The sequence below is a fragment of the Gopherus evgoodei genome, chromosome 7 (genome assembly GCF_007399415.2).
Source record: "Gopherus evgoodei ecotype Sinaloan lineage chromosome 7, rGopEvg1_v1.p, whole genome shotgun sequence".
NCBI classification, from domain to species: Eukaryota; Metazoa; Chordata; order Testudines; family Testudinidae; genus Gopherus; species Gopherus evgoodei.
The window spans coordinates 54,213,831-54,240,135 of record NC_044328.1 but is presented as its reverse complement, the minus strand read 5'-3'; the positions used below and the strand labels follow the sequence as shown (position 1 = coordinate 54,240,135).

Below are 26,305 nucleotides of genomic sequence, written 5' to 3'. Positions count from 1 at the left end.
TTGCTACCTGCCATGGCCTCAAGGCTGGGTAAGCTCTCACTGCCTGCTATGGCCTGGGGCTGTGGCAGGGGGACAGAGCTTCTCCAGTCTTGGGGCCGCATTGAGGGGTGCAGGGGGAGAAAGAAGCAAATGGGTTGCAGAGGCGGAATGGGGAGGGGCGGAATGGGAGAGACCCTGTGTGGAACAAAGGCGGGGCACCAGGGAAGGGGCAGAAAGGGGATGGGTGCAGTTGCAGGTGGAGAGGGTGGAACAGAGCAGGGTTACAGGTAGAAAGGGTGGGGAAGGGCCCCTCACTTGCTCTGGCCCAGAGCCTCAGGAAATCTTAAACTTCAATCTGAATGCATTTGTGATTCATGATTTGGCTAGTTGCTCACTACTCTGTTCTTTCAATACTTCGTTCTGTGGACCAAGAATAAGGGCTCTGGACCACTGGTGATGGCAGAAGAAGGCCATAGTTTGAGAACCATTCTGTAATATCCAGAAATATTTATGGTACTGCTGCTTTTTCCACTTGTGCACTGTAATAATGAATTTAAATTAAAAGCCAAATTTTTCTAAGTCTTACTAAGAAGATAAGTTTACTGCCAAATTATCTAGTAATCTCTCCTACCAAGAAATGAACAATGTCTTATGCTTTGAGCTTGAAGTTTTGGTAACGTTACTATAACTTCCTTTGAAGAGTGAAGGCACAGGTTAAAAGTTGAAATTAATTTTGCGTGTCTAAGATTTAACAAGTGGCAGCAAAAGCGTACTTTCTTCTTTACTTCTCTCATTAAGCTCAAGGTAATTTAATTTAATGTTTAAATTCACTGTTGCATCTTAAGCAAAGAAAAAGCAAGAAAGTGGCAGGTTTTTAAACAAGATTTTGGGCCTGTCAGACACTTGATTTGTACAGTAGTCCTGATGCAGGAACAAGACAATAGAAGCAATATTTTGATATTGAATATGCTATTAACAATTTATATTTGACTGGAATCAAATGATCTTGGGCAAATCAAGGAGCTCTAGATGACCTTCAATATCATCACTACATGACCACCAGAAAAAGCAAAAGGATTCTTCATTGCATTCCTTAAGTTCTTCATCAATGAAAGTAGGGGCACCTTCCCAGTCTGTACGAGAAGGAAGAGAATGGGGGCTGAGAACTGGCTATACTCCTTCATTTGTTTTAGCCTCTATTAGTCAATTGTGCTCTAGAGAGAACAGTAGGACAGATGGAAGAACAGGCAGTGGTGACGGATGATCAGAGGCATAACTGCTTACTTTGAAATCGAGAAATGAGCTGTGTGTGCCCTTCCATCTGGCAGTCAAGGATTTCATAGGTAAGATGCCTAAGTAAAGCAAAAAGGCCAAAACAGACAGCTTCGGTTGTCTATTTGCAACAGATGCATCCTTGGAGTCCTTATACTTTGAAGCCTAGTCAGTGATTTATAATATGCTAGCTCTGACACTCATGGCTTCACTTGTGAAAGGCAGATGACTTCTAAATATAAGGCCAAGTACCACTGGCTATTCGCCAAACATTACAAGGGGGACTAGATAGCCTGTTTTTTTATTTTATTTTATTTTTTAAAGGGCAAACAGTCCTCTGATCATGACTCTCAAACCTAGATTTATGGCTTCACAGTCAAAGGGACAGTAGAACAGATTTAGAAAAAGAATGCACTACTGTTATTTTTATTCAGGGAGATGATTGAATGCAGTCCTTCCTAACAAGGAGATCCTGGCATTTGGCTCCCACTGTAGAGAAGACTTTGACCACGTAAGTCAATTGTGATAGCATGGTCAGACATGCATAGGAGATTACTTGAATCACTTTCACATCTGTTGCAGATTGGATCTAGCACTGTTGAATGAGGAAGCTGATTTTTCTTTGTTTCCAAACAAAAATATTGACATGAGTCAAGCTGGAACTCTAGTTTCTCAAGTACGCTGAGCTACTGTGTAATCTCAGTTGACCTAAATAGGAAGTGTTCCTACTTATTACCTATATAGGACTGTCATAAAACACTTGCACTTCTGCTGGCATAGGCCTTTGGGAAGGAGGGATTGAAGATTTCAGGCTCCAGTTGGGGAATCTGTAGATATAAAAGGGCGTTATGGATTGGTTAGGTGGGAGAGGTCTTGCGGAAAGAAGGCCTTATAGGCAGAGTACATCTCAACAACCGAGAGAGGAAAGTCCCTCTTTGAAAAGAAGATATTCCCGTATCCCGTCTGCAAGTTGGAGCATTCACCCACCGATACTGCAGGCATTGCTGTTTGAACCTGAACCTGTTTTTCTTACTGTCTGAGACCAATGTTTCAGGTAAGCTAATGCCATCACTTAAGGGTGTTAGCGTGGACCGAGACTCTAAGAAGTTTTGGACCCGTCCATCATCCAGATATGACTTCTCAAGGGCTTACTCTCCATCCTGTTGATCCATCATACTGGCCCTATGGGGCCCATGCGATCCCTATGCTAGGTACTCCAGTTGTGTATGTAATTCCACCAGCCTTTGCCTTCTAACAAGCACCAACTGGTATTGTCAGAGTACCAGGGGGAAGAAACTGAATCAGGTCAAAGGCCATACCTATGGCATGGTCATTCTCCTTACCCAATGAGATCATTGCCCATGCCTCATGACCATAGGCAATATCAAGAGCTCTTGCTGAGGGCAGCAGCTGAGTTCCAGATTCATCTCAAGGGAGTCCATGATAGGCAGCATAGACCTCTGGACATCGTGTAGTCCTCTGGCCCCCATGGGATGGCCTTTCCAGTAAACAAAGCCATCATGGAACCAGCCAGTACAGTTTGGGTTACTCCCGCTGCCCCACCTTGAAAGGGGCTGAGAGGCAATATTTTGTACTTGCCAAATAACAGTTTCTGTTTAGTCACTGTGCTGCAAACTCCTGAGTGCAAGCAGGTCTTAAATTTCCAGGCTGCAGCACCCCAAGGAAACTCCTGCACGCAAGGATGCTAAATACCCTCACCTTCTAGGGAGGAGGGTATTTTCATCCACAAACCTTAAGTTCATAATTGCTAACTATCAGGTCCTGTTAGCAAAATATGATTTCACAAAGTACTTCAAATTCTTGTTGTTCAAAAAACTGACTCCCTCTAAAAGGACAGGGCCTGTTTGCCTTTATCTGTGAGGGCTTAGAGACTGGTAGCTAAGACTTCTATTCAAGCTGCAATGGACATGGCTGATACTGCATGTAGTTTTGGCTACAGCAATGGTTCCTTCATCCGAACCACAGCCGCTCAGCCCCACCCACCAGCCTGGGGTTACTTTTGACAAGATGCTCAAGAACTGCATACCATTATTGATTCCATTCTCTACTCCCCCCTCCTCCAAACCCTTGTTGGTCATCTCATCCTTTTTGCCCACAACAGAAGAGCAATTGCTACAGACATGTGAGTACTAGAGATCATCCACTTGGTTACACTATCGAGTTTCTCTCCTGGCCCCTGCTCAGGGACCACTCTCATGAAGAAATGCTCTGTCGGGAGGTTGACTCCTTCAGTGAGTTGAAGTAGACCAAGTGCATTCTCAACATCATGAGAATGGGTTATATTCTCCTTCCATATTTTTTTTTTTTTTTTGAGGGGAGGAGACCCATACTTGACCTATACTGACTAAATGTCTATTTTCGCAACAGAATTCCACGTGGTCGCACTGGCATCAATAATCCTCTCCTTTAGAGGGCGCATGATTTGTGGATCATGACAGATGCTTACTTTTGAGAACATTCACCTGTCCCACAGAAGATTGCTCGGATCTGGTGGGACAAGACCACTACCAGTTCAAAGTACTTCCATTAGAGTTAATAACAGCACTTCTTGGTGGTAGGTCCTCTTGGTGGTAGCAGCGGCCCAGATGAGATGCAATGGCTATACTTTCTTACTGTACCTGGATGGTTGACTCCTAATGGGCATATCCAACATATTGAGTCAACAACCCTATCCTTGATCTGCTGTTTGGTATCCTTTGGAATTTGTAAACAAAGAAAAATTAATTTTGATACTCCTCCCACCCCGAGAAAACCAGATTTTATCAGAGCCACCCTATATTCAGCCTCACTAAGGGCCACTCTCCCTCCCTATGGACAGTGTCTTCCATTCTCGAATTGAAGTCCTAATTCTGTTTTTACTCACCCAGCAACAATCGGGTTCCTTTCCACCCATGATGAAACTAACATGGCAATGGGACCTCAGTCTTGTGCTCTCAGTACTTAACTCTGAACTGCTTGCCAAGTGTTCTGTATCTCACCTGTGTATGAAGGTTGCTTTTCTAGTTGCCATCAGATTGGTCAGAAAGGTGAACAAACTGGGAGCACGCATGGCTGACCCACCATATACCATATTTCATAACAAAAATGTTTCCCTTGTCTTCATCTGAAATACATTTATAAAGTAATTTCCATGTTTCACATAAATCCATCTATTTACATAGAATTCTTTTGAAAACCTCCTGCTTCATCAGAGAAGATGTCCAACCCTTGATGTCAGACAGGCCTTGATGTTCTATCTAGAAAGAAAGAAACTGATTAAGAAAATGCTATTTGTTGTTATAGCGGCATGATTGGGAGAACAGTCATCCGTTCAGCTCTGTACCTGCCTCTCCTGTCTGTACCAGTCTCATCAGCTGGCATGTATTCCTCCCCCAGATCCCTTTCTGCAGTACTCCATTTTGCAGTCATTTCCCATTATGTGTGCAACTGATTTGACTATTCCTTCCTAAGTGGAATACTTTGCATTTTTCCTTTACTGAATTTCATCCTATCTACTTCAGACCATTTCTCCAGTTTGTCCAGGTCATTTTGAATTTTAATCCTATCTTCCGAAGCACTTGCAACCCTTCCCCATTTGGTAACATCTGCAAACCGTATAACTGTACTCTCTATGCCATTATCTAAATCATTGATGAACAGAACTGTACCCAGAACTGATCCCTGTGGAACCCCACTCGATTTGCCCTTCCAGGTTCACTGTGAACCACTGATTTGCCCTTCCAGGTTGACTGTGAACCACTGATAACTGTTCTCTGGGAACAGTTTTCCAGCCAGTTATGCACCCACCTTAGAGTAGCTCCATCTAGGTTGTATTTCCCAAGTTTTTTTATGAGAAGGATATATGAGACAGGGTTAAAAGCCTTACCATGGTGTCTGGCTTTTGATGGTAGCCAAAGGATGAAAGTGCTGCTTTGATGGACATGGTGAGATGGCTATAAAGGGTTCTTTTCTTTATATGAGCATCTAAAGTCATTCTCCTTGATTGACAGGCTTCTTCTTTGTCTTGATTGAAATGTGATGCCAAGCAGGGCCCAAATTATGAAACGTGGTAATGCCAGCAACATCAGACATGCTGAAGAAAAGAACCATTTACTTCCCTTGCATCTGCAAGAATACCTCCTTGCAAGATGAACAGTGTTATCAAGACCACTTCTAATGTTGTAGTGGAGAATTATGTGCAGTGTTTTTGTCTCCTACAGTGTTGGCATAATGCATTGTCAAATGCATTATTACCTATTTTTGTCGTCCTTTGGAATTTAGGAAACCAGAATGAGTTTCCCAGAAAAACCAAACACTGAGTTTTTCTCTCTGCAGTGATGAGGTTGCATTTTATTGGGTATATCTGGCTTTTTTGTTGGATTAAGCTATGCTGGAATAAACTTCCATTGGGTAAATCTTCAGCAAGCTGCATACTGAAGTTATTCCCAGCTATGGTTCTTCCAGTCTTTTACCAGGGCTAAACATGAACACCTCATTGTCTGAAGACAAACTTGATGAACTATCAATGGAATTAAAGTCTTCCTTCTCAGAGCAACTCTTGACATGATCTGGCACAAAGTCACTATCATCTAATATTTTTCAGCATATGGTGATGTGCTTTGAGAGTTGCAAATCACTTCTATAAGGTCAAAAGCAGAATATTGTGCCTGTTCACCATCTTGGATCGCACAACACACACAGTCCCCTCAAGTGCCTCTTGAGTCTGCAATGTTTGGAGCATGATACTTACACAGAAAATCCCCTCAAGAATGTTAGGTCAATAAAACCAGTTGTGTTCATACCTAAACAGGACCAGACTTCAAAGGATCAACCTCTGGAGTACCTTTTGCCTTGCTTTATGTAGCAGCCACTGTCGCTGCAATTTGTCAATGTAGCTAGCATATGCTAACTATTACAATACAAGATGCATTCACTAGCAGTAAATGTGTACACAGAATTACTAAAAATACAGAATATCAGAAGATATTTGGGGTTCATTTGAATCCCACATACTCTTTTGCTACAGGAAAAAAAGTTTTATGCTAAAATTAGTTGTTTTTTTTGGCTAACTGTATACCTGGGCCTACATGATTATGTCCCAAAATAGCATGATTGAGGGCCACTAGTTCATGGGACACAGCAACATACATGCTCAAGGGATACAATATTACCCTACAAATGTGGATGAGGGCTAAATCAGGGTTATGTTAAATATTTTTTTTAAAAGCAAGACTTGCTAATTCCAAGCTTGTCATTTATTTCTTTTGAGTTTATCATAGATATATATACGTGCAGACACACAGAGCTAAATTGAGAGAATGTTAAGGTTGCAAAGCAAGCACTGGAAAGTTAGAAAATGCCAAAATTAAAATTGCTTGTGCAACCATAATTCAGCCTTTGTATATGTATGGATTATTATGGTATTTAATTATCATATAACACATCTTTTCTATGCTTTTACAGACTGCACACCACTCAAGCCTCCTCTGAATACAGAACAATTAATTTTTCTCATAGGCTTTTCTGAGGCACTCATGACCAAGTGCTTCACAAACATTAAATTATTTCCAGTACACTCAAGTTTGATGAGGTGATATGTCCATTTTACAATGAGGGTCTGAGACACAAAGACTCAAGTCAAGTTTCCACCAATTTGATACTAGGACATGATTTTTTTCAGAGTATTTAGCATGCTTTTTTTTTAAATGTTCAAAGCACAGTTTTACAATAGTTGTAGCAGTGAGTGCTCAGCACTTCTTTAGATCAGAGCCTAGGGTCACAAGTTGCACAGCAACCTTAATTCTGGCATTTTTGTATATAGTATCCTAGCCTTTTGAAAAAACAAACTGATATAGCAAATTTCATGGTGTTGAAACACTGATATGCAGCTGAGTCATCAGCCGGTGTGGAACCTTAAGATCCAGCACAGAGACCTCTGCCGTTTGAACTAATGGGGTCATTGATAGCAATTGTAAAAATTCTGCTAAAAACTAAAAAAAAAAAAATGTATGTAAAATCCCAGAAGAGGGGGAAGTTACTTGTGTTTAACTGTAAGGAATGTACTAAAATTTGAGGCAGTCGCCTGTTAGCTTCCTCTGTCACTCACTACTTTTACTAGGCTGGGGCAGGCAGCTGGGGTGTAGGGTGAGGACTCAGAGGAAGTTTGGGTTCAGGAGAGGGTGTGGGCTCTGGCAGGGAGTTTGGGTGCAGGAGGGAGTGCATGCTCTGGGAGGGGGTTTGGGTGTGGGCTCTGGGTTAGGGCAGGGGGTTGGAGTGTGGGAGGAGGTGCAGGCTCTGGCTGGGATGTGCTTATCTTGGGTGGCTCCTGAAAGTCACTGGCACATCTCTCTGGCAGCAGCTCCTAAGCGGAGAGGTCAGGGGGTCTCCAATCACTGCCCCTTCCAGCAGGCACTGGGGTGGGGACAGCGTGCAGAGACTCCCTGTAGGAGCCGCAGGGACATGCTGGTTGCTTCCAGGAATGGCATGGAGCAAGGGCAGGTAGGGAGCCTGCCTTAGCCCCACTGCACCGCTGGACTTTTTGTACCTAAAAATCTTCCAGTTTGGCTTCAGTAGCCTCTGGAAGATATAGGGAAGGGTAGGAGTTGATCAGCAGGGCCTGCGGGCCTCCTGAAGTACCCCCGGGAACCCCTAGGGATCCACAGAGAAATGCTGGTCTAGACCATCTAGGTGAGGACTAGAAAGTTTTCTATCATTTCTAATACTTTAAAGAAAAATGAATTTCTCAAGCAGCTTACTTAAAGTTGAAATAAGGTTGAGCAGATTTACTGCTTTTCTTCTTGGAAAAACACATGAAAAATTCAGCTTTGGAAAATCTGTAAAACCGAAGTTAAGTTTTCACTTAAAACAACCCTTCCCTCCCCACAGAACAGCCAGAAACTTTGACACAGTTATCTGCCAAGAGCATCAGAGTTCATCAGTAACCTGAGAATTAAGAACAAACCTTTCTAGAAAATACCTTAGTCTTAATATTGTACTGAAAATATCATTGAAACCATAGAGAAATTAAAAATTACTTTTTAGTTGACTATATTTTACAAAGAAGGTATGAAGGGCAAGACAAGATGAAGATGGGTGGTTGGAAGCAGTGTATGAAGATATAAGGTTGACCCTACCTTTACTACATCTGTGTTTGTCATTGGAAAGCCTGAAGTCCAAAGAAAGCTCCACATACATCAGACTGTAGATTTCTTATATCTTTAATATTAAATCGGCTCAAATTAACCTTTTAAGGAAAATCCAGTTGAGCTGAGTTATTACAAGAGTATTTTAAAAGTTTTTGATTTTTATTTTATGAATACCACGGGTTTGTAACAGGAATTCAAGTGGGTTTAGTTTAATCACAATCTAGGCTACCTTAGTTTTATGACATTATGGTTCGTTAACACTATTGCACAGTTCAGAACTCTTTTCAAATAGGTGACCGTATCATGGTCTAAATCGGTGTCAACTGTTGTACTGGTGACCCCTTTTAGATAGGAAGCCTCTGAGTGTGACCCTCTCCTCCCTTATAAATTAAAAACACTTTTATATATATTTAACACCATTATAAATGCTGGAGGCTAAGTGTGGTTTGGAGTGGAGACTGACAGCTCACGACTCCCCATGTAATATCCTCGCAACTCCATGAAGGATCCCGACCCCCAGTTTGAGAATCCATGGTCTAAATCCAAAATATGGAGCAGTGCACCATAAATAGCCGATTAATTCAGAAGTAGAAAACATACACGTTTTAATAAACTGTTGTTTTGTTCCCCTTCTGTGCCCTGTTAAGTGTCCTTTTCTCACTCCTTGCAATATTCCCCCTCTTGCTTGCAGCTGCCCCTTTGTCTCCACTGTTTTTAATTCTCATCATCCACTTTGAAGCAAAACCTTGCATACCCACAATTTTGTTCCAGCATCTTCATCAGCTCCTTAAGGTAAATTTATATTAAAGTAAGCAGGAATGAGAAGCTGGTTGGATACTGAATTTATAGTGCAATCATCTTTTTTTAACGGTGACTGAAAGAACACTACAAATCTTCAGAAAACATGGGTTTCAGTAAAATGTGGACTTGCACAGGAAGCCTTCAGATGTATAGTTCCGGAGCGTAGAGTGCATCCTGTTCACATGTACAGTACTTCTCTAGGTGACTCACATTTCAGCTTCACAGAATGTAAAATGGAGAGAACACATTTCTCAGAGGAGTGCAGAAACAAAATTATGAATGTCCTTCTATAGAACTTGAAATTTAAAGGCATTTAATAGAATACGTATCACTTCTATCAGAATTTGAATTAACTGCAATTGTGTATGCTATTGTACTGTAAAGTGAAAGCTTGCATTTGATCAAACACGGAGGAGTGGAGATAGTATATTAGGAAGATTATGGCCACAGGAGCCTTACTGTAGTTATAAGTTGGCAGTTCTTTAACCAAAAGTATCTTTCTTTCATCTCCCCCTTTGTTACAGTATCACTTAAAGGCTCCAGGCAAGATTGGAGTCTCATTGTGGTAGGCTTTACCATACATAGAGCGTGTCCACACTTCAGAGTGCATCTTGTTTGATACGTGCTAACGAATACAAAATTTATCACGCTTCAACATTTGATGTAGACAAAGACTGGTGTGTTTTTGAATAGTGTCATCTGGTCAGTTTAAGTCTAGAATCCAACATATTTTCTCATATATTTTGAATTCTCTTCAAGATACATAGAGTTGAATACCCAAGGGTAAAGAGTGTCCTATAATCAAAGTTTAAACTTCTTAAGAACAAATTATGAATCTTCTCTTGTTTATCTGCATGGAGTCGGATGAAGGTGTGTTTTTTATAACATGGTTAGAAATTCCTCTAGAATTGTTCTCTTCCCATACTCTTAATCCCTTATTTATCTTCATAGATATTTCAGTGGTATATGTATAGAAACATGTTCATGTGCACAACTAAGTTGATTCTACAGTAGAACCTCAGGTACAAACACCTCTGGAATGGACGTTGTTCATAACTCTAAACAAAACGTGGTGGTGGTTTCAAAAGTTTACAGTTGAACATTGACTTTATACAGCTTTGAAACTTTAATATGCAAAAGAAAAATGCTGTTTTCCCTGCATTTTTGTAGTAGTTTAATACAGTACTGTACTGTATTTGCCTTTTTTGTCTCTGCTGCTCCCTGATTGTGTACTTCGGGTTCCAAATGAGATGCATGGTTGACTCGTCAGTTTGTAATTGAGGTTCTACTGTAAATGGAATTCTGTTTCTAATGTTTGAATTTAGTTTAATTTAAAATAGTGAGATTGAGCATTCATCGTTAACTGTGTTTAACTTGATTTGATTACTGATTTTCCTTTCTTTTAGCTTGTATAAATGGTTGAGTAGTTACAAAGAGGATTTTTAAACTTTCTGTTTAATTACAAGAGCCTTATGCAGAAAGCTCACCTTGAAGTTGGCAAAATTATTCTATTAGGAAACTACTCATTAGATCAATGTCATGGGGAAAGTATTTTGCTGCACAGAAATGGAAAAGGTTGTATATATGTTTAAGTTCTGAAATATTTTCTAAATCTTAAGTTGGCTTTAGGTTCTTACAAATCAATTTTTGGATAATTTCATTGAGACTATTACTTTTTTTTAATGCCAGTGAGCATTGAGAATTCCCTCTGTTGCACTGAGATGAGTCACAGTTTGGCCTTGTATCTTGGAGTTATAACATGGCTCTATTTGTATTATGATTTATTAATATTTTTTCTCTTTTTTTGTAGATAAAATACAGAATTTTAGTGATGATGATAAGAACAGTCACTTCATCTACAAGAATGCCGAAGACAGTAATGAAACCAATGCTGAAACCACAGATGTTTCTGGGTACAACATAGAAACCAAGGACTTACTTGACTCTTGGGACTCCCGTATTGGGAAAAGCTCAGACTCTCTATCAGAAATATCTCAGACTAAGGGGCCATTAAGAACTCATTTGTATGAATGGGAGGATGAAGTTGAAGACTCTACAACTGGAGAGTATATGTTAGATTTTGATAGTGAACATTTCTCAGATATTAAGAACAAGGATGAAGAGTTTGATAAAGAAGATATGGAAAATCCAAAGGAAGCCATTAGTGAAGAACTTGTGCAAACTGTTCTTAGGCCAAGCAACTGTAGGACTTATTGTAGATCCAACAAAGCAAAACTGGGGGCCACAAATTTTGATAAGCTAATGGATGGCAGTAGTCAGTCTTTATCCAAAGCAAATAATGAATCAAATAATGATGGTCTGAACCCAGCAAGAAAAGCTGTTTTGAGTGGTGGGACCAGTTTTAGAGGGACAGTTGGACGTACTAGAGACTACACTGTTCTCCATCCATCTTGCTTGTCGGTTTGTAATGTTACTATACAGGATACAATGGAACGTATTGACGAATTCACTACAGCAGCTCCTACTGACTTGGGAGAGGCTGGACGTCTAAGAAAGAAAGCAGACATTGCTACTACCAAGACTACAACCAGGTTTCGACCTAGCAATACAAAATCCAAAAAAGATGTTAAACTGGAGTTTTTTGGGTTTGAAGACCATGATGAGGGTGGGGGAGATGAAGGAGGCTCAAAAAGCTCTGGAAGCTCCAATTATAAAATAAAATACTTTGGGTTTGATGACTTGAGTGAAAGTGAGGATGATGAAGATGACTGGCAGTTAGCAGAAAGGAAACCTAACAAAAAACGAAATAGAACAGCACCATCTTCCTTATTTCAGTCTAGTTCTGATGGCAGTGAGAATTTTTCCCAGGACACCCAATTGAGCACTAATGCAGGTAAGCAATATTCTTCTGGATTTGATATGATTTTAAGCTTAAATCTACTTAATTTTAAATTTTAACCTAATTATTATGATCCTTAAGGTTCTTAGTCTCTTGAATTACAGTACTCACTAGTTCAAAAATGTACTTTAGCTTCTGCTTGTCTGTTATAGGTGCCTACTGCTCCATAGTTATCAAAAAAAGGTTTATCTTCCTTTAATCTCATGCCAGAGGAAAACCTTCCTCTTTCTACTGAAAACAGATTTCATCTCTTAGTATGTAAACCGTAATGCAACAGTGTCACCTTCCCACTGTTCTGTCTCCATGCTTGGAAGGCAGAGGTCTTTCTACTGATGCCCTAATTCAGCTGTGAGTTATTGGGCTCAAGACAAAATGTTCTAGGGAAAATTCTGTGGCCTGTGCTACATAGGAGATCCATTTAAATGGTTACTATTAGACTTAAAATTTATGAATCTAGGTTCAACTTTTGAGCTCAGAACAAAAAAACTTGAATATTCTTGCTGTTTTCTCCCACCAAACTCATGCTACATTGAGAAATAAGGGGGAGAGACTTGAGGGATTAGGAAGGGAACGTCCTTATCAACAGCTTGTTTTTTCCATTGTTTAAGCAATCTGATTAGATCCCCCTACTGGAGATCAAAAGGTTCCTGCTTCTGTTCCCAGTTTCTGTTCCTGAGCTGGCATCTCTTTTCCCCACATACAAAAAATAGTTTTATTGTTTGTGTTGTTATTTGGAGAGCACTCCCTGGTGTCAGTCATTTTTTGAAAACTGGGCTGTCTCTGTGATAGTCTATGGCCTCATCTGATGAACAAGCTTAAAGTTTTTTGCTGATAGGCTGAAATATTCCAAAGACATGGACAATCAGACGTGCCCTTACTATTTAAACAGCCCTCTAAAAAGGACTCCTCCTCTCTCTCTTAGAAATAAACACTTTGACAGACTGAGAAGCACAATTGAGACCGAACATATTTCACAAAGCTTGGCATCCGCCAGACCCTGACACATTATATACATTTTCCAGAACTCAGAGCAGTCAGGCTATAATCTAGAGATGTCAAACATTTTAGCAAATGTGGGTGGGCGTGGAGTATCTTTCCCCTCCAACCCACAGCAGGAGACAACATAAGATCCCAGAACCCTTGGAATTTCACAAGAATTAGGTTAAGTTTTTCCTTAAGTCTTAAATCTGAACTGCACTGCTTAGCACTGTCATCATCTCATAAAGATATTAACTCTAAAGCCTAGTGTTACTTTGTGATCTTTATCACTCCCATTGCTGATCATTTTAGTAGGGGGAAGCAGATGGGAGTGAATCCCAATGGGATATGGGAACTGAATATTGTTACAGGGAATGAAATGCAGGGGGAAAAATGTAAGGAAGATAAACAGGAAGGTGAAAGAGGAAGAAAGATAGAACCACTGGTGTTTCTGCCCTAACGGTGAACATGTTTTGCCACTGATATAAAATAAGATACTGGGAAAAAATGTCCTTTACTGCATGAAGGTTCTATTCCACCCTATCTTGGTGCAAAACTCCCATTGGCATCAGTGGGAGTTTTAAATACTGCCCTCAGTTCACAGCAGTGTTGAATTTATACCTCAGTTTACAGCATATTTAAAAATGGAATCTGGCTCTCTACAGAACCTATGCAACACTTCTGCCATGATCCAGCTTGGTTCCTGATCTGTCCAAACATATATCCCATTGTTTTTGTAGGACTTCAAACAAAAATCTGTGCCAAATTATAGAACCCTAGAAAATATTCTTTGAATAACATTCAGGCTAAGTGGAAATGCGCTATTCCTTTCAATTTATTCTGAATGTTGACAGATGGGAAGGAAAAAGCTTACATCCAGTCATACAAATTTAAAGCTTTCTAGAGTTACTCCACTGGAAATCTGATTTAAGGTAGTATAAAAGACTATAAGCAGGCAATATTAGTCCACAAAGGATTCAGAGTGAATCAGAATGTTTCACTGAATCAAGTCCCTTACAGATGTTACTCTTGTTCACCTGTGTACATGAAGAATTGGTCCACCTAATGGCAAAAACACAAAAAAGGGATAAAAATCTTCCAGGCTCCAAATTCCTAGTTTTTTACTAGCAACATTTTCCAAACACTGAGGCACTCCAGAGCTGATGTAAGCCTGAAATCTTGTATCTGCTTTAACTCCCAATTAAGAATTCCCTCATGTCCAGTTCTTCAGTTGCAGTCCAAAATAGTCTGATTAAAAGGCAGTCTAGCATCAGGATGGAGAAAAACTTTTTCACTCCGAATTGCAATCCTGCAAAATTGCAAAACAATGATACTACCTGACTAACTTCCCCTACAAGAAAGTAAACAAATTGTTTGTGTCGTCTAGAACCAAAACCCCACTACATTTAAAACCAATAATTCAGTGGCCAAAGTACAATGTGATTCTATCAAGGCTGTGCACAGAAAATGTTGAATACCAGGACAGACTGGCTAGCTACACAGGTTGAAAATCAAAAGGAATGGTCTCTCACTCAAGAGGAATTTCAATTAATCACAAGGATAGGCAGGCCTTAATCAAGGAGCATTTCAGATTCTGAGATTAAGCATAAAATGAAACACTGTGTGCTGTGGAAAATGATGGAAATAATGCCTATTGTATTCATTTTTTTCTATCTTCCCAAAGGTCCTACAAAAGAAAAAAATTTTAGGTTTTGGAAATTCTAATACTGCTATAGCAGTATTTTTAGTTTTTATTTTTGCATATTCTAAAAGCGTGTCCCTTTTATAGATCCTTATTTCTCTTTCCCCATATTCCAGTTTCCCAATTTTCTTATGAAATTTTGTCAATTGCAGTGGTTCTGCAGACCACCAAAAAAAGTGAGAAACACATTTTCATGGGATTTAGAAAGACACACTTTTCCCCAGGACAGTTCTCCAAAGAAGTGTGAGGGAAACCGCCTATGAAAATAGACCTTACATACAATTGAAATCATAGATATGTTTCTCCATGAGATGCTTTGAAGAAACTTCCTTCTGTCAAGATGAAACTTTAGGAAATAAGCTGTTTGACTGATCACCTTGTTCTAAATGTTTGGGGGTTTTTGTTGCTTGCTGAATGGGTGGTTGCTAAGGATTTTTTTAAGTAAATCGGTGACCGATCGCCTCAAGACCTTCTACCTTCATAACATTGTCAGCTTTCTCAGAGATTGTTTTATGGCTAGGTTTTTGATATTTGGAGGATGTGAGGGGAGACGGGGGGGTGGTTACGGCCTTTTAATCTCTGATATATAAAACGCTAAATATTTTTAAAATTAATCTCTAAGATGATACTTTTCCAGAATTGACCCTGGGTAAAGATGACCTAATTTAAACTTGCACATGTTTCCATATTGAATATAGATAGTGGTGTCAGATATGTACAGTAACTTTTTTGTGGACAAATCAGAAAGTTTCCTTATTTGCTGACTGTGACAGGCACTAGCTTGGTGGGCTCCCTGAATACTGTCAAATTGCCATCTTGAAGTGTGGGGCGAAGAAAACGCACAATTTTCAAAATGCACTTAATGGAGCACCAATACAAATCTAATATGCTGGGTTTTTTGATAAATGGAGTGAAGGATCTGAAATGCAGAGGAATCAGTTTTTCTCGCTGTTCAATTAAATGCAGTTTGAAGCTGCTTTCGATTTTTAAGATGACCTAATTAGGCAATATTTGGTTTGCTTTTGATGTTTGATTGTAGGATTACCTGAGAAATTGACCCCGTTTCGGATCCATTTACTGGTTATGTAATGTCACAAAGAAGGTGGGAAGCCCTGATCATAATTAATACCATTAGAATATATAACTTATCATGGAATCCTGCTGCTTGAAACCCAGTGCATGCTCTGTGAGCCAGCCACGGCAGCAGCACTGCAGGCTTCATGCCTGCTTTTTTGTTTCTATTACTATAGCTGCGATTGATTTGTCACTTGGTAGCCAATTGTACAGTTTTTTAATGGCACGTTAGGCACATTGATTCCCTTGGGCTACTGCTAAATTTGAATACTTTGGATTATTTTACTATAATGAAAGAATATTATATTACTGTAGGACTTTAAGCTCTAGTCTAAAACCTGTTTCAAATAAAATTATATTTAAAGAAACTATTGCATGTATCAACCTAACAATTTTCAAATTGTAACAAAAAGCATCTGAAAATGTTAATGGTTTCTATAGGCATAGTGAGTTCAGATACCTGTATCGTGAAAAATGTATTTTCTAGTGCTCAATATTTGTTTGTGTGTGTGGATGTGCAAAAGCCAAAATAACTTAATAGAGCAGTTGATCCAGCATGCTTACATGTATTACAGCTCTAAAATATGGGTAGCTCACTAGGAGTAAACTCATGATCAGTTTTTTTTATTTAAACATGAGTTTAATTTTGCGTTCTGTTCCTGCCTCCACTTCCCAAATAAAGTCTGAGATAACATCTGAATAGCACCAGATCAAAGAACATGCAGACTAGTTTCCAAGCCTTTATGGTTAGGACCCAACAAAACAAATGAAAAATTCTTTTCTCCTGTCAACTCCATCTTAATTAATGTTGGAGATCTACAACCAAAACTTTGAGTACCAGAGAGATCTGAGCAGCAGAGTCCGGGTGTACTGAAAAGAGAAATCCAGAGACCACTGTCAACTGGTTCCTTCCATCTGCAGACCTTTCTCACCTACTTCCAGCAAGCTATCTATTAAGTGGGAATGCCACTAGAAATAGTTAAGAGTCAAAAGGATATCCACTATACTTGAGTAACATTTGTGTTCCTATCAAAAGTGAGGTATGAACATAAATTTGTACAAAGATGAATTTAATTAAAACAATTTTTTACAAAGCTTCAGACTGATGACTAACTTACAAGCTTGTATGATCCTAAGGTGTGAGATTACTATACAGTACTTGCCTGTGCCAAAAAAGCTGTCAATATGAAAGGCCACTGTCAGTTTTAAGGTATGATATATGAACTCTGAGGGCTCGAAATGGTCTCAATCATTAGACTTCCAGTAGCGTACATTTTTGTTTCCAACCTTTACCCATTACAAAATGTATTTTAAAAACACTGACTTCCATCTTGATTTATTCCACTTCTTTTCCAGTATAACTTCTATTTATCTTGTGAAATACTAGCTTTATAAAGAACTTAGTTCTGCTATCCTAGAAACCAGTTAAAAACAGTATAAATTCTTTCAAGATCAGTTAACATTTTCAAGTATAGGTCTTGAACCAGGGTTTGGGTAGAAATTTGACTTGTCATGCTATAACAAATATAAACTAAAACCTTCTTAACATCAGGTTTTTGATAAACGTTTAAATGCTGCATTGTAGTCTCAAGCAGTTTCAAAATATAATTGTAAATTTGAGAATGTCATTAATCTATAATTTCAGCATCTGAAAATGTAGCAGTTTAGGTACAAGAACAGAATTTTATGGTATGTGGCTGACTGCTGGAATATCTTTTTCATTATATTTACCTTTACAGATCTACTGGATTTTTCAGAGGATTCATCTGGTGTGCCTGAAGGCAATAAGAAGTCCACAAATAAACAAGGTGATAAATCTAAGGAAAATACCAGGAAGATTTTTAGTGGGCCAAAGAGGGTAAGTGGTAATACTTTCTCTTATTTTATTCATTTCCGTGGTGTTGAGGGTCTTGTAGTTAGTGTATGTATCTCTATATCTTATCCCGGGGTAGTCAGTTATGTTTTTTGTCAAAGTCCAAATTTCTTTGTCAAAATCCAGACTATAGAGAAAATAGTAAAATACTATAATAATAAGAGAGAGGTTTCAGGATCTGTTCAGAAGTGTCTAGTGGTCTGGATTTGGCCCATGGGCTGCTTATTGATTACCTTTGTCTTATCCCATTTGATATGGATGCAATATTTAACCATCTTAAAATTATTGTAAAGCATACAAGACTATTCAGTTAATAAATGGTTTGATTACTTGGATATTCTGACGCTCTTTTGAGGTCTTTCCCCTCTCCCTCCCATGCTCCTTTCCCCAGATTAATGTGTCACTGTTTTAATCACCTTGCTTCAACTTTAATATTACAGTTGGCACCTGGAAGCCAAATCTATATTTAAGAGTGCAAAACTGTTTCCATTATAATTCCATTTTCCACGTACTCATGGCTTAAGATTTTTAGTTTTTGGGTGGCTGTCTTCCATGCTTGATTGTTGCCGAAAGATATTCTTCTGTTTCAGAAGGCTAAAGCAAAGTTTCACTGTTATGGGTTTTGGGGCATGGAGAAGAGAATATACTTTCCCTGTTGTTTGTGTGTGTATATATATTGAAAAAAAAAAGAGAAGAATTCTAGTCACGCTTTTCTGATCAGGGCTACAGAAATCAGGATAGAAGCTTGGAATTTGTCATAGATGTGGTCCTCGTTGCATCTTGTTTCATTTATGTGTTTAAAAACGTTATTTGTAATTTCATGGAAAAGTGACTACTTAGAATGCTTAGTAGTAAAAATCTTGTCTCTTTAGCAGAATCTAATAAAAACCAGATCCTTTTGCAAAGCTGTGTGCATTTTCCTTGTCCAGTCAGCTACTGTATTGAGTATTTTGGTTTTTTGAAAATTCACCTGGAATGGGACTTACCTGTATGAATAGATGAGAGTTTATAGCTTCCATTAAATGAAGGGTCCTGTATCTCCTAACTGTCCAAGATGTCTCTTTCTAAGGCCTAGATCTTTTGGCATATGCTCTCCCCCCCCCCCTCCCTTTTTTCCTCAGGAATTCCTATTATATTCATAGAAATATTGGGCTGGATTTGAACCTCAAGAGGTCAAGTAGTCTATCCCCCAGTCATGAGGTAGGACCTAGGGTGTTTGTCTAACCTATTGTTAAGTCTCCACTGACTGGGATTCCACAATCTCACATGGTAACCCTATTTCAGTACTTAACTATCCTTTATAGTTCTAAGGTTTGTCCTAATATCTAACCTAAGTCTCCCTGGCTGCGGATTAAGCCTATTACTACATTTTCAGTGTAGTTTCAGTGAACATGGAGAACAATGGATTACCATTTTCTTTATAACACTCTGTAACACATTTGAAAAGTATTTATCGAGTCCCTGCCTCAGTCTCCATTTTTTCAAGGGTAAGCATACCTAGTTTTTTAACCTTCCTCAGAGGTCAGGTTTTCTAAAACTTTTATCATATTTGTTGCTCTCCTCTAGCCCTTTTTTTCAGCTGCACCACATTGATGACTTGTATTCAACGTGTGGTCAACTATAATCCCCAGGTTCTTTTCAGCAATACTACTACCAGGACAGTTAGTTATTCCCCATTTTGTACCTGTGCGTTTGAGTTTTCCTTCCTAAGTGTGTTGTGTGCTTGACTTCACTGAATTTCATTTTGTCGATTTCACACCAGTTCTTCCAATTTTGTCAAGGACACTTTGAATTCTAATCCTGTCCCACCTACTGCTTGCAGCCTTTCCCATCTTGGTGTCATATGCAAATTTTTGTAAGCATACTCTTTACTCCATTATCTAAGTCATTAATTAAAATATCAGATAGTACCAGATCCAGAACAGACCCCTCTTGAGCCTACTGAATACATTCCCTCCAGTTTAACAGCAAATCATTGATAAAAAATGGTTACTCAGCTTTGTAACTGTTGTTCTTTGATATGTTCCATTCCATATCCATTCCAGTTTAGGTGTGCGTGCGCCACATGCACAGCCGTTGAAGAATTTTTACCCTAGCAACACCCGGTGGGTTGGCCGTGGAGCCCTCTGGAGTGGCGCCTTCATGGCGCTTGATATATACCCCAGCTAACCCAGCGTCTCCTCAGTTCCTTCTTGCCAGTTATTCTGACAGAGGGGAAGAGGGGGTGGGTTTGGAATGGATATGAGCAGCACATCTCGAAGAACAACAGTTACAAAGGTGAGTAACCATTTTTTCTTCAAGTGCTTGCTCATATCGATTCCAGTTTAGGTGACTCCAAAACCTACCTAGGCGGTGGGGTCAGAGTAAAGCAATGTGGATTGTCAGATCGCTCTACCGAACACCTCATCATCTCTTGCCTGTCGGACAATAGCATAGCGCAAGTGTGTACTGAGGACCAAGTTGTGGCTCTGCAGAACTCCTGAATCGGCACCTGGGCCTGAAAAGCCACCGATGAGGCCTGGGACCTTGTGGAGTGAGCAGTGAGGAGCGAGGTTGATACACTGGCCAGATCATAGCAAGCGCGGATACAGGCCGGGATCCACAAGGAGATCCTCTGAAAGGAAACCATGAGGCCTTTCATCCTGTCCGCCACCGCAATGAAGAACTGGGTCGTCTTCCCAAAGGGTTTTGTATGCTCCATGTAGAAGGCAAGGGCCCTACAGACATGTAGGGAGTGTAGCCGCTGTTCCTGGCCATCGGCGTGTGTTTTTGGATTAAAAAAAAATGGAAGATATATGTCCTGGCTGATATGGAAGGCCGATACAACCTTCAGAAGAAAGGCTGGAAGAGGCCGAAGTTGCACTTATCTTTATGAAAGATAGTGTAAGGTGGTTTGGAGGTTAGGGCTCTGAGCTCAGAGAGAGACACTGCACCGACATGATAGTGACAAGGAATGCCATTTTCCAGGAGAGGTAGCGGAGGGAGCAGGTGGCCAGCGGCTCGAACGGGGGCCCCATGAGTCTGGAGAGGGCCAGAGTAAGGTCCCATGTGGGAACTGGCTGTCGAAGTGGTGCGTAGAGATGGTCTAGGCCCTTGAGAAACCTGCCAACCGTGGGATTGACAAAGACAGAACACTCAAGTGAAAAGCTGAGATGGCCGCAAGCTGAACTCTGACGGAGGATTCCACCAGGTACTCCAGAATGAGGCAAGGATGCCTGGAGAGGAGAGGTGTTGTGCTGAGTGTACCAGCATGAAAGCCGCTTCCACTTAGCAGTATTTGTGGCCTGAGTGGAGGGCTTCCTGCTGCCCATTAGTACTTGTTGCACAGATTTCAAACATCGAAGTTCTGTAGGGTTCAGCTATGCAGCATCCATGCCGTGAGGTGGCAGTATCATATGTTGGGATGGCAGAGGCGACTGTGATCCTGAGTATTCTGGAAGAAGAGACAATGGGACTGGAGCGTCCATTGAGAGTTCCAGTCATGCTGTTTGGGCCACGTGGAAGCTACCAGAATCACTTGCACCCTGTCCCTGCATTCTTTGAGCAAAACCCTGTGCACTTGGGGAAACGGGAAAGGCATAAAATAGATGGCTCGTCCAAGCGAGCAGGAAGATGTCTGTGTGAGAGAGCCTGGGGAGTCGCCCTGGAGGAAGCAGAAAACTGGACATTTCCGATTGCTGCAGGAGGCGAACAGGTAGACCTGGGGAATGGTGAACGGTGCCACAATGCTGGGGAGTGGTGCCGGGACCTGGAACAATACCAAGACTTGGATCTAGACAATGAGCGGCGTCAACAGTGGCATCAGGTCTGGGATCTGCTTCTTGACGGTGACCAGTGGGCAGAGTGATGATGCGACCGGGACCAGCATCAAGAGTATGACTATTGTCGCAAAAAAGAGTGGTGCTGGGACTGCAGGTGGCGTCGGGAGCAGTGCTGAGAATGAGATCGGTTCCATGGCTCAACCGACGGTGCTGGCGGGTAGATCGGGGCCAGCATGCCTCGGGACGGTGCCGCAGGTGCAGGTACCGCGCGAAGCTGAGGGGATGCCGATACCATCATGGCAATAAGGTCCTTCGCAGCAGCAAATGTATCCAGAGTGGACGGCAACTGGATCTTGACCACGCTGTGTACCGGGTAGTCCAGGGGCACCAGACTCAATGGCTCTCCGAGGGCCAGTGTCAACAGTGCCGAGGTTGTAGACTCTGCCCCTAGGTGCTCCCCTGCAGGACGCGCCTCCACAGGTGGTTCCAAGGAGACTTGCCTTTGTGGAGGTGGGCCAGCCTTTTTCCAGTTTCTGGTGCCACTTCTGGCCAGGAAAGTGGGAGTGGTTCTGGGACGATGATGCTGGCTGCTGTGCTGGGGAGCGTCGGTGCCACGGATCTCGGTTAGAGTCCAAATGTGGTGCTGCTCCTAACGCTGCTGCTGGCACACCTAAATTGGAATCGATATGAGCAAGCACTGAAAGAAGAACTATTCCTTGAGTATAGTCTTTCAACTAGTTGTGTCCCCACCTTTTTAGTAATTTTTAGACCTCATTTCCCTAGTTTGATTATGAGAATGTTATATGGGACTGTCAAAAGCCTTACTGAAGTTAATGTATATTACATCTACTATTCCTCTACCCTCTCCCATTCACTGGGCTAGTAACCCTGTCAAAGAAGGAAACTGGGTTTTGGCATGATTTATTCTGGACACATCCATACTAGCTATTACTTAAACATTATCCTCTATAATCCGTACCAACTGATTGTTCAGTAACTTGTTCCAGTATCTTTCCAGGTTAAGAAGTTAGGCTGACTGGTGTATAATTCCCCTGGGTCGTCTTTGTTTCCTAAAATGGGTACTATGTTGGTTTGCAGTTTTTCAGTTGTCTGGGACCTCACCCATATCCACAAGTTGTTGAAGATAATCACTAACAGTTCAGAGATTTGCTTCAGCTAGTTCATAAAGTATAGAATCATGGTTCAACATGATTTGTTCTTGACAAATTCATGCTAACTGTTACTTATCCCCTTACCTTCTATTTTGTTTATGAGGTCACCTGAGACTGTATCAGAAGCCTTATTAAAGTCAAGATATACCACATCTTTTGCTTCCCCCATCCACAAGGCTTGTTACTCTGTTCTTGATAAATCATGCTGACTGTTACTTACCACCTTATTATCTTCTAGATGTTTGCCCTAGAATGAATTCCATCAGACTCTACTGATTTTGAAAACATCTAATTTACCTAAATAGTCTTTCACATGTTCTTTCCCTAATGTGTCTTCTGTTCCTTCCCCCTTGTTAATATTAATCATGTTTGTGCTAAGCATCTGGTCACAATTAACCCTTTTAGTGAAGATTGAAGCAAAATAGGTGTTAAATACCCCAGCCTTCTTGGTGTTGTCCATTACTAGTCATCCTTCCTTGCTAAGAGTAGATTATTTATGCAGACATTCTCTGTAGCTAAACACTTATTCACTGCTTCCATTCACCTATTTCCTCTGAGATTTCTGACAGGATACCTCTGTCTTTCCTGGAGGTAGCTTGATTGCTCTCATTGAGGAAAAACAGGGTTGTGGCTATTTTTAAAGAGGACAAACTGGAGTTTCTCCAAAGATTTTATTCTTCAGCTGATACATTTATTAAATAAAATATTTACCTTCATGGACTACCCACTGCCCCAGATGTGCTCCTTATTGAGCACAGGAGACAGTAAAACTGGGAAGGAAATACAAGGGAATGTAGAGAGCAAGAAGGAATGGAAAGCTGGAGTACATGCACAGCTATTTTGCACTGCTCCATAGTGATATAAAGCAGCCAGAACATAGTGGTGAATTCGTCCCTAAAAGTTAAATAAAAAAAATTTGGTATTTAATAACTTCATGAGAAATACTGCATGGTAACATTCCCTTGGGGGTTCTTGTTTACTGTTGATGTATGTTTTCTTAATTACAATTTGATTTTTTTTCAAATTAAAAAAAAGTGCTCAGCAAGTACATTGAGTACATATCCATTATTTAGGGTAGAATACTTTACAGGGATGTTGTAAATGTATTGTGTTTATAAACCCCAGGGAATTTAGAGTAAGGAATAAACTCAATAGAAATCCATAATTTTAAAGTATGGAAAAAACCATTTATGCTGACTCCCTTCATAACCACCATAGTATCACTACTCATAGACTCTGACTTCAGGGTCAGAAGGGACCATCATGATCATCTAGTCCAGAGATCTCAAACTCAAATCACCATAAGGGCCACATGAGGACTAGTACATTGGCCAGAGGGCCTCATCACTGAAACCTTTTCATACAGTGATGCAAAAGTATCATAAAAAATGAAGAGTAATAGAGTATGCTATTAAAAGCCCAAAAAGTCAAAGATGTTAGCATAACGCTGAAACTGTCCAACATTAAAGTGTTTTAAACCAGGTTTGGCGCTTGGCATACAGAGACTTTAGTTTGTGTTGTTCCATGGCAAACACACTTAAAAAAAATTATGCTAAAGTTTGGAAATTTATTGGTTAGTATACCCAAGAGAAAAGGAGCTAAACGAGTCATAAAGCGCTTCAAAACTGAAATATGTAGTTTTTTTAAATAGTCATTCTGTCAAAGTCCTTTGTTTAAACTAGAAGATATCAGCTAGAGCATGTTATATATAAAAACATTTTTTGCAGGGGGGAGAGGGAAGAGGAAGACCTGGTGAGAAGCAAAGGGATGGTTTTTATTACTCAGTTCCAAGATTTGAAGAGTGCCTCCTTTTCCTGGTTTTGACAAACAGACACAAGGAGAAGAGACAGGAGAGCAGAGATTGGGGAAATAGCTTTGGTTGATGTCAGGATTCCGGATGCAGGTCAGTCACAAATGGATGCTCTGAGGTGACAGGTCAGTCACGACAGCAGTTGCCCTGCATTCAGACTTATCTTCCAGTCTGGAATGGGCAACGTTGTCTGGCTAGTCCCTAGGATAGCCAGAGCTAAATGTGCTATCTCATCTCATTGTGTTGGTGCTGTATGGTACAGCTGACCTCGGAATCAAATGGAAAGCTGTGAGACAGTGGGCAGGAGGAAAGATAGTGGAGCAGAAAAGAACACACTGATGCAACAGTGAAAGCCAGGCTTCCCTGTTCAGCTCTAGGTTTCATGATGATGTAGTGCCTTTTTGATCCGTGGGAGGAGGGTTAAGTCTTGGGAGCACAGCAGAGTCCTAGCAGCCTTCCCCCTCTTGGAATCCCTCGAAGTCCCACCCATCAAAGTCTCTTTAAGGGCTGATGGGCAGAATAGTCCATCCTCTCCTTTTGTTCTCAAATTAGGTCTAATTTTGGACATGCCAAGTTTGATCCATTAACTGCTGGTCCCATACTTTTCTTGTTTTCTTGTTAACACAGTCCTTGAGTCACATTGGTAAAACCTTTTTGTTTAGACTAACTTAGTCTTTGTTTTCCTTTCTTACTGATTTTATAATCTGTTATGTAACAGGCCAAGTTGGACTTCTGTTACCTTTTCCAATTATTTTTTATTACATGAGACTGGACCATTTCATAAACATCCATCGACTTCCCCACAGTTAAACTCATAAATGAGGTAGTTCTACTAGTCCCCAGTTATCACAACAGTTGAGAAAATGGATACAGTGATTGGCCACCTGTGCATACTCTGTTTATAAACTACAGCCAACTGTCCATCTACCTGTCTACTGTTGTTTGGCTTTCTTCTTGTAGATGTAAAAGTGAGTACTTGAGGAGTGGCTTGAATGTGGAGAGGAGCATGGACTTGTGGAACAGTGCAGGAGGGCATTCGGGAAGAAGGAAACAGCATGGAAAAGTGCTGAGACAGTTGTATGAGAAGCCTGTAAATGAAACCCGGTGGCTGGTATTAGAGTGGAGAGAACATTGTGATGTTAGAACTTGGAAACTGCACTGAGGAGTTCCTTCAGTGATGATTCTTGCAGAAGCAACTTTTTGTTAAGTGGTCTGGGTGAGGGATGCTACCCTAGGGAGAAATTATGGTTATTAGTATACTGGTCCCTATATGTATTCCACCATGGATATTTAAGCAACTGAGACAGGAAGACTTTTGCTAATAGTTTTTCTTGGCCTGCATCTGTGTTCCTCCTCACCTCATGCTCTGGACTGAGGATATAAGGAGTGCTACAGACCTCTCCAGTTGCCACGTGGTCTGAGGCTCAATCTTCCAGTGTCCAGTGATCCCCTTCAACTTTGAATCTATAAATATTCTGAAATAAAAGCTGCTTCCTTCCTGGTATGGGACTCAGATTATGTCCAGGATTTCAGATTTAAAGAGCTGTCTCTTGCACCCAATCCTTCCTGGTCATCTGTGACCATCAGAAGTGCCTGTACTTCCTTAGAAAAGTTCATATTTCCACTAAGTGAAGTATCTGTGGCTCCTTGCCCAGCCAAACCCAGCAAGCGTGGGAACAGAAATTTGGGAACCATCCAGTAGAGCAGGAGTTTCAAACTCAAATGACCACGAGGGCCACATGAGGACTAGTGCATTGAACCGAGGGCTGCATCACTGACACCCCCCCTCGCTGCCTCTGGCCCTGCCCCACCACCCCTTCCATTAGGCCCTGCCCCACCACCCCTTCCATTAGGCCCTGCCCCTGCCTCACCTCTTTC

General features: G+C 40.7%; 1 protein-coding gene across 1 annotated transcript in view; it reads left to right on the top strand.

Annotated features, from left to right (window-relative positions):
* The window catches only part of WAPL (WAPL cohesin release factor), a 134,510-nt gene that overhangs the window by 45,394 nt on the left and 62,811 nt on the right, over positions 1–26,305 (top strand). Inside the window, exons 3-4 of the mRNA XM_030568261.1 lie at positions 11,008–12,051; positions 17,551–17,669. Of these exons, the coding sequence (XP_030424121.1) occupies positions 11,008–12,051; positions 17,551–17,669 (1,163 nt within the window). The remainder of the gene's footprint in view (positions 1–11,007; positions 12,052–17,550; positions 17,670–26,305) is intronic.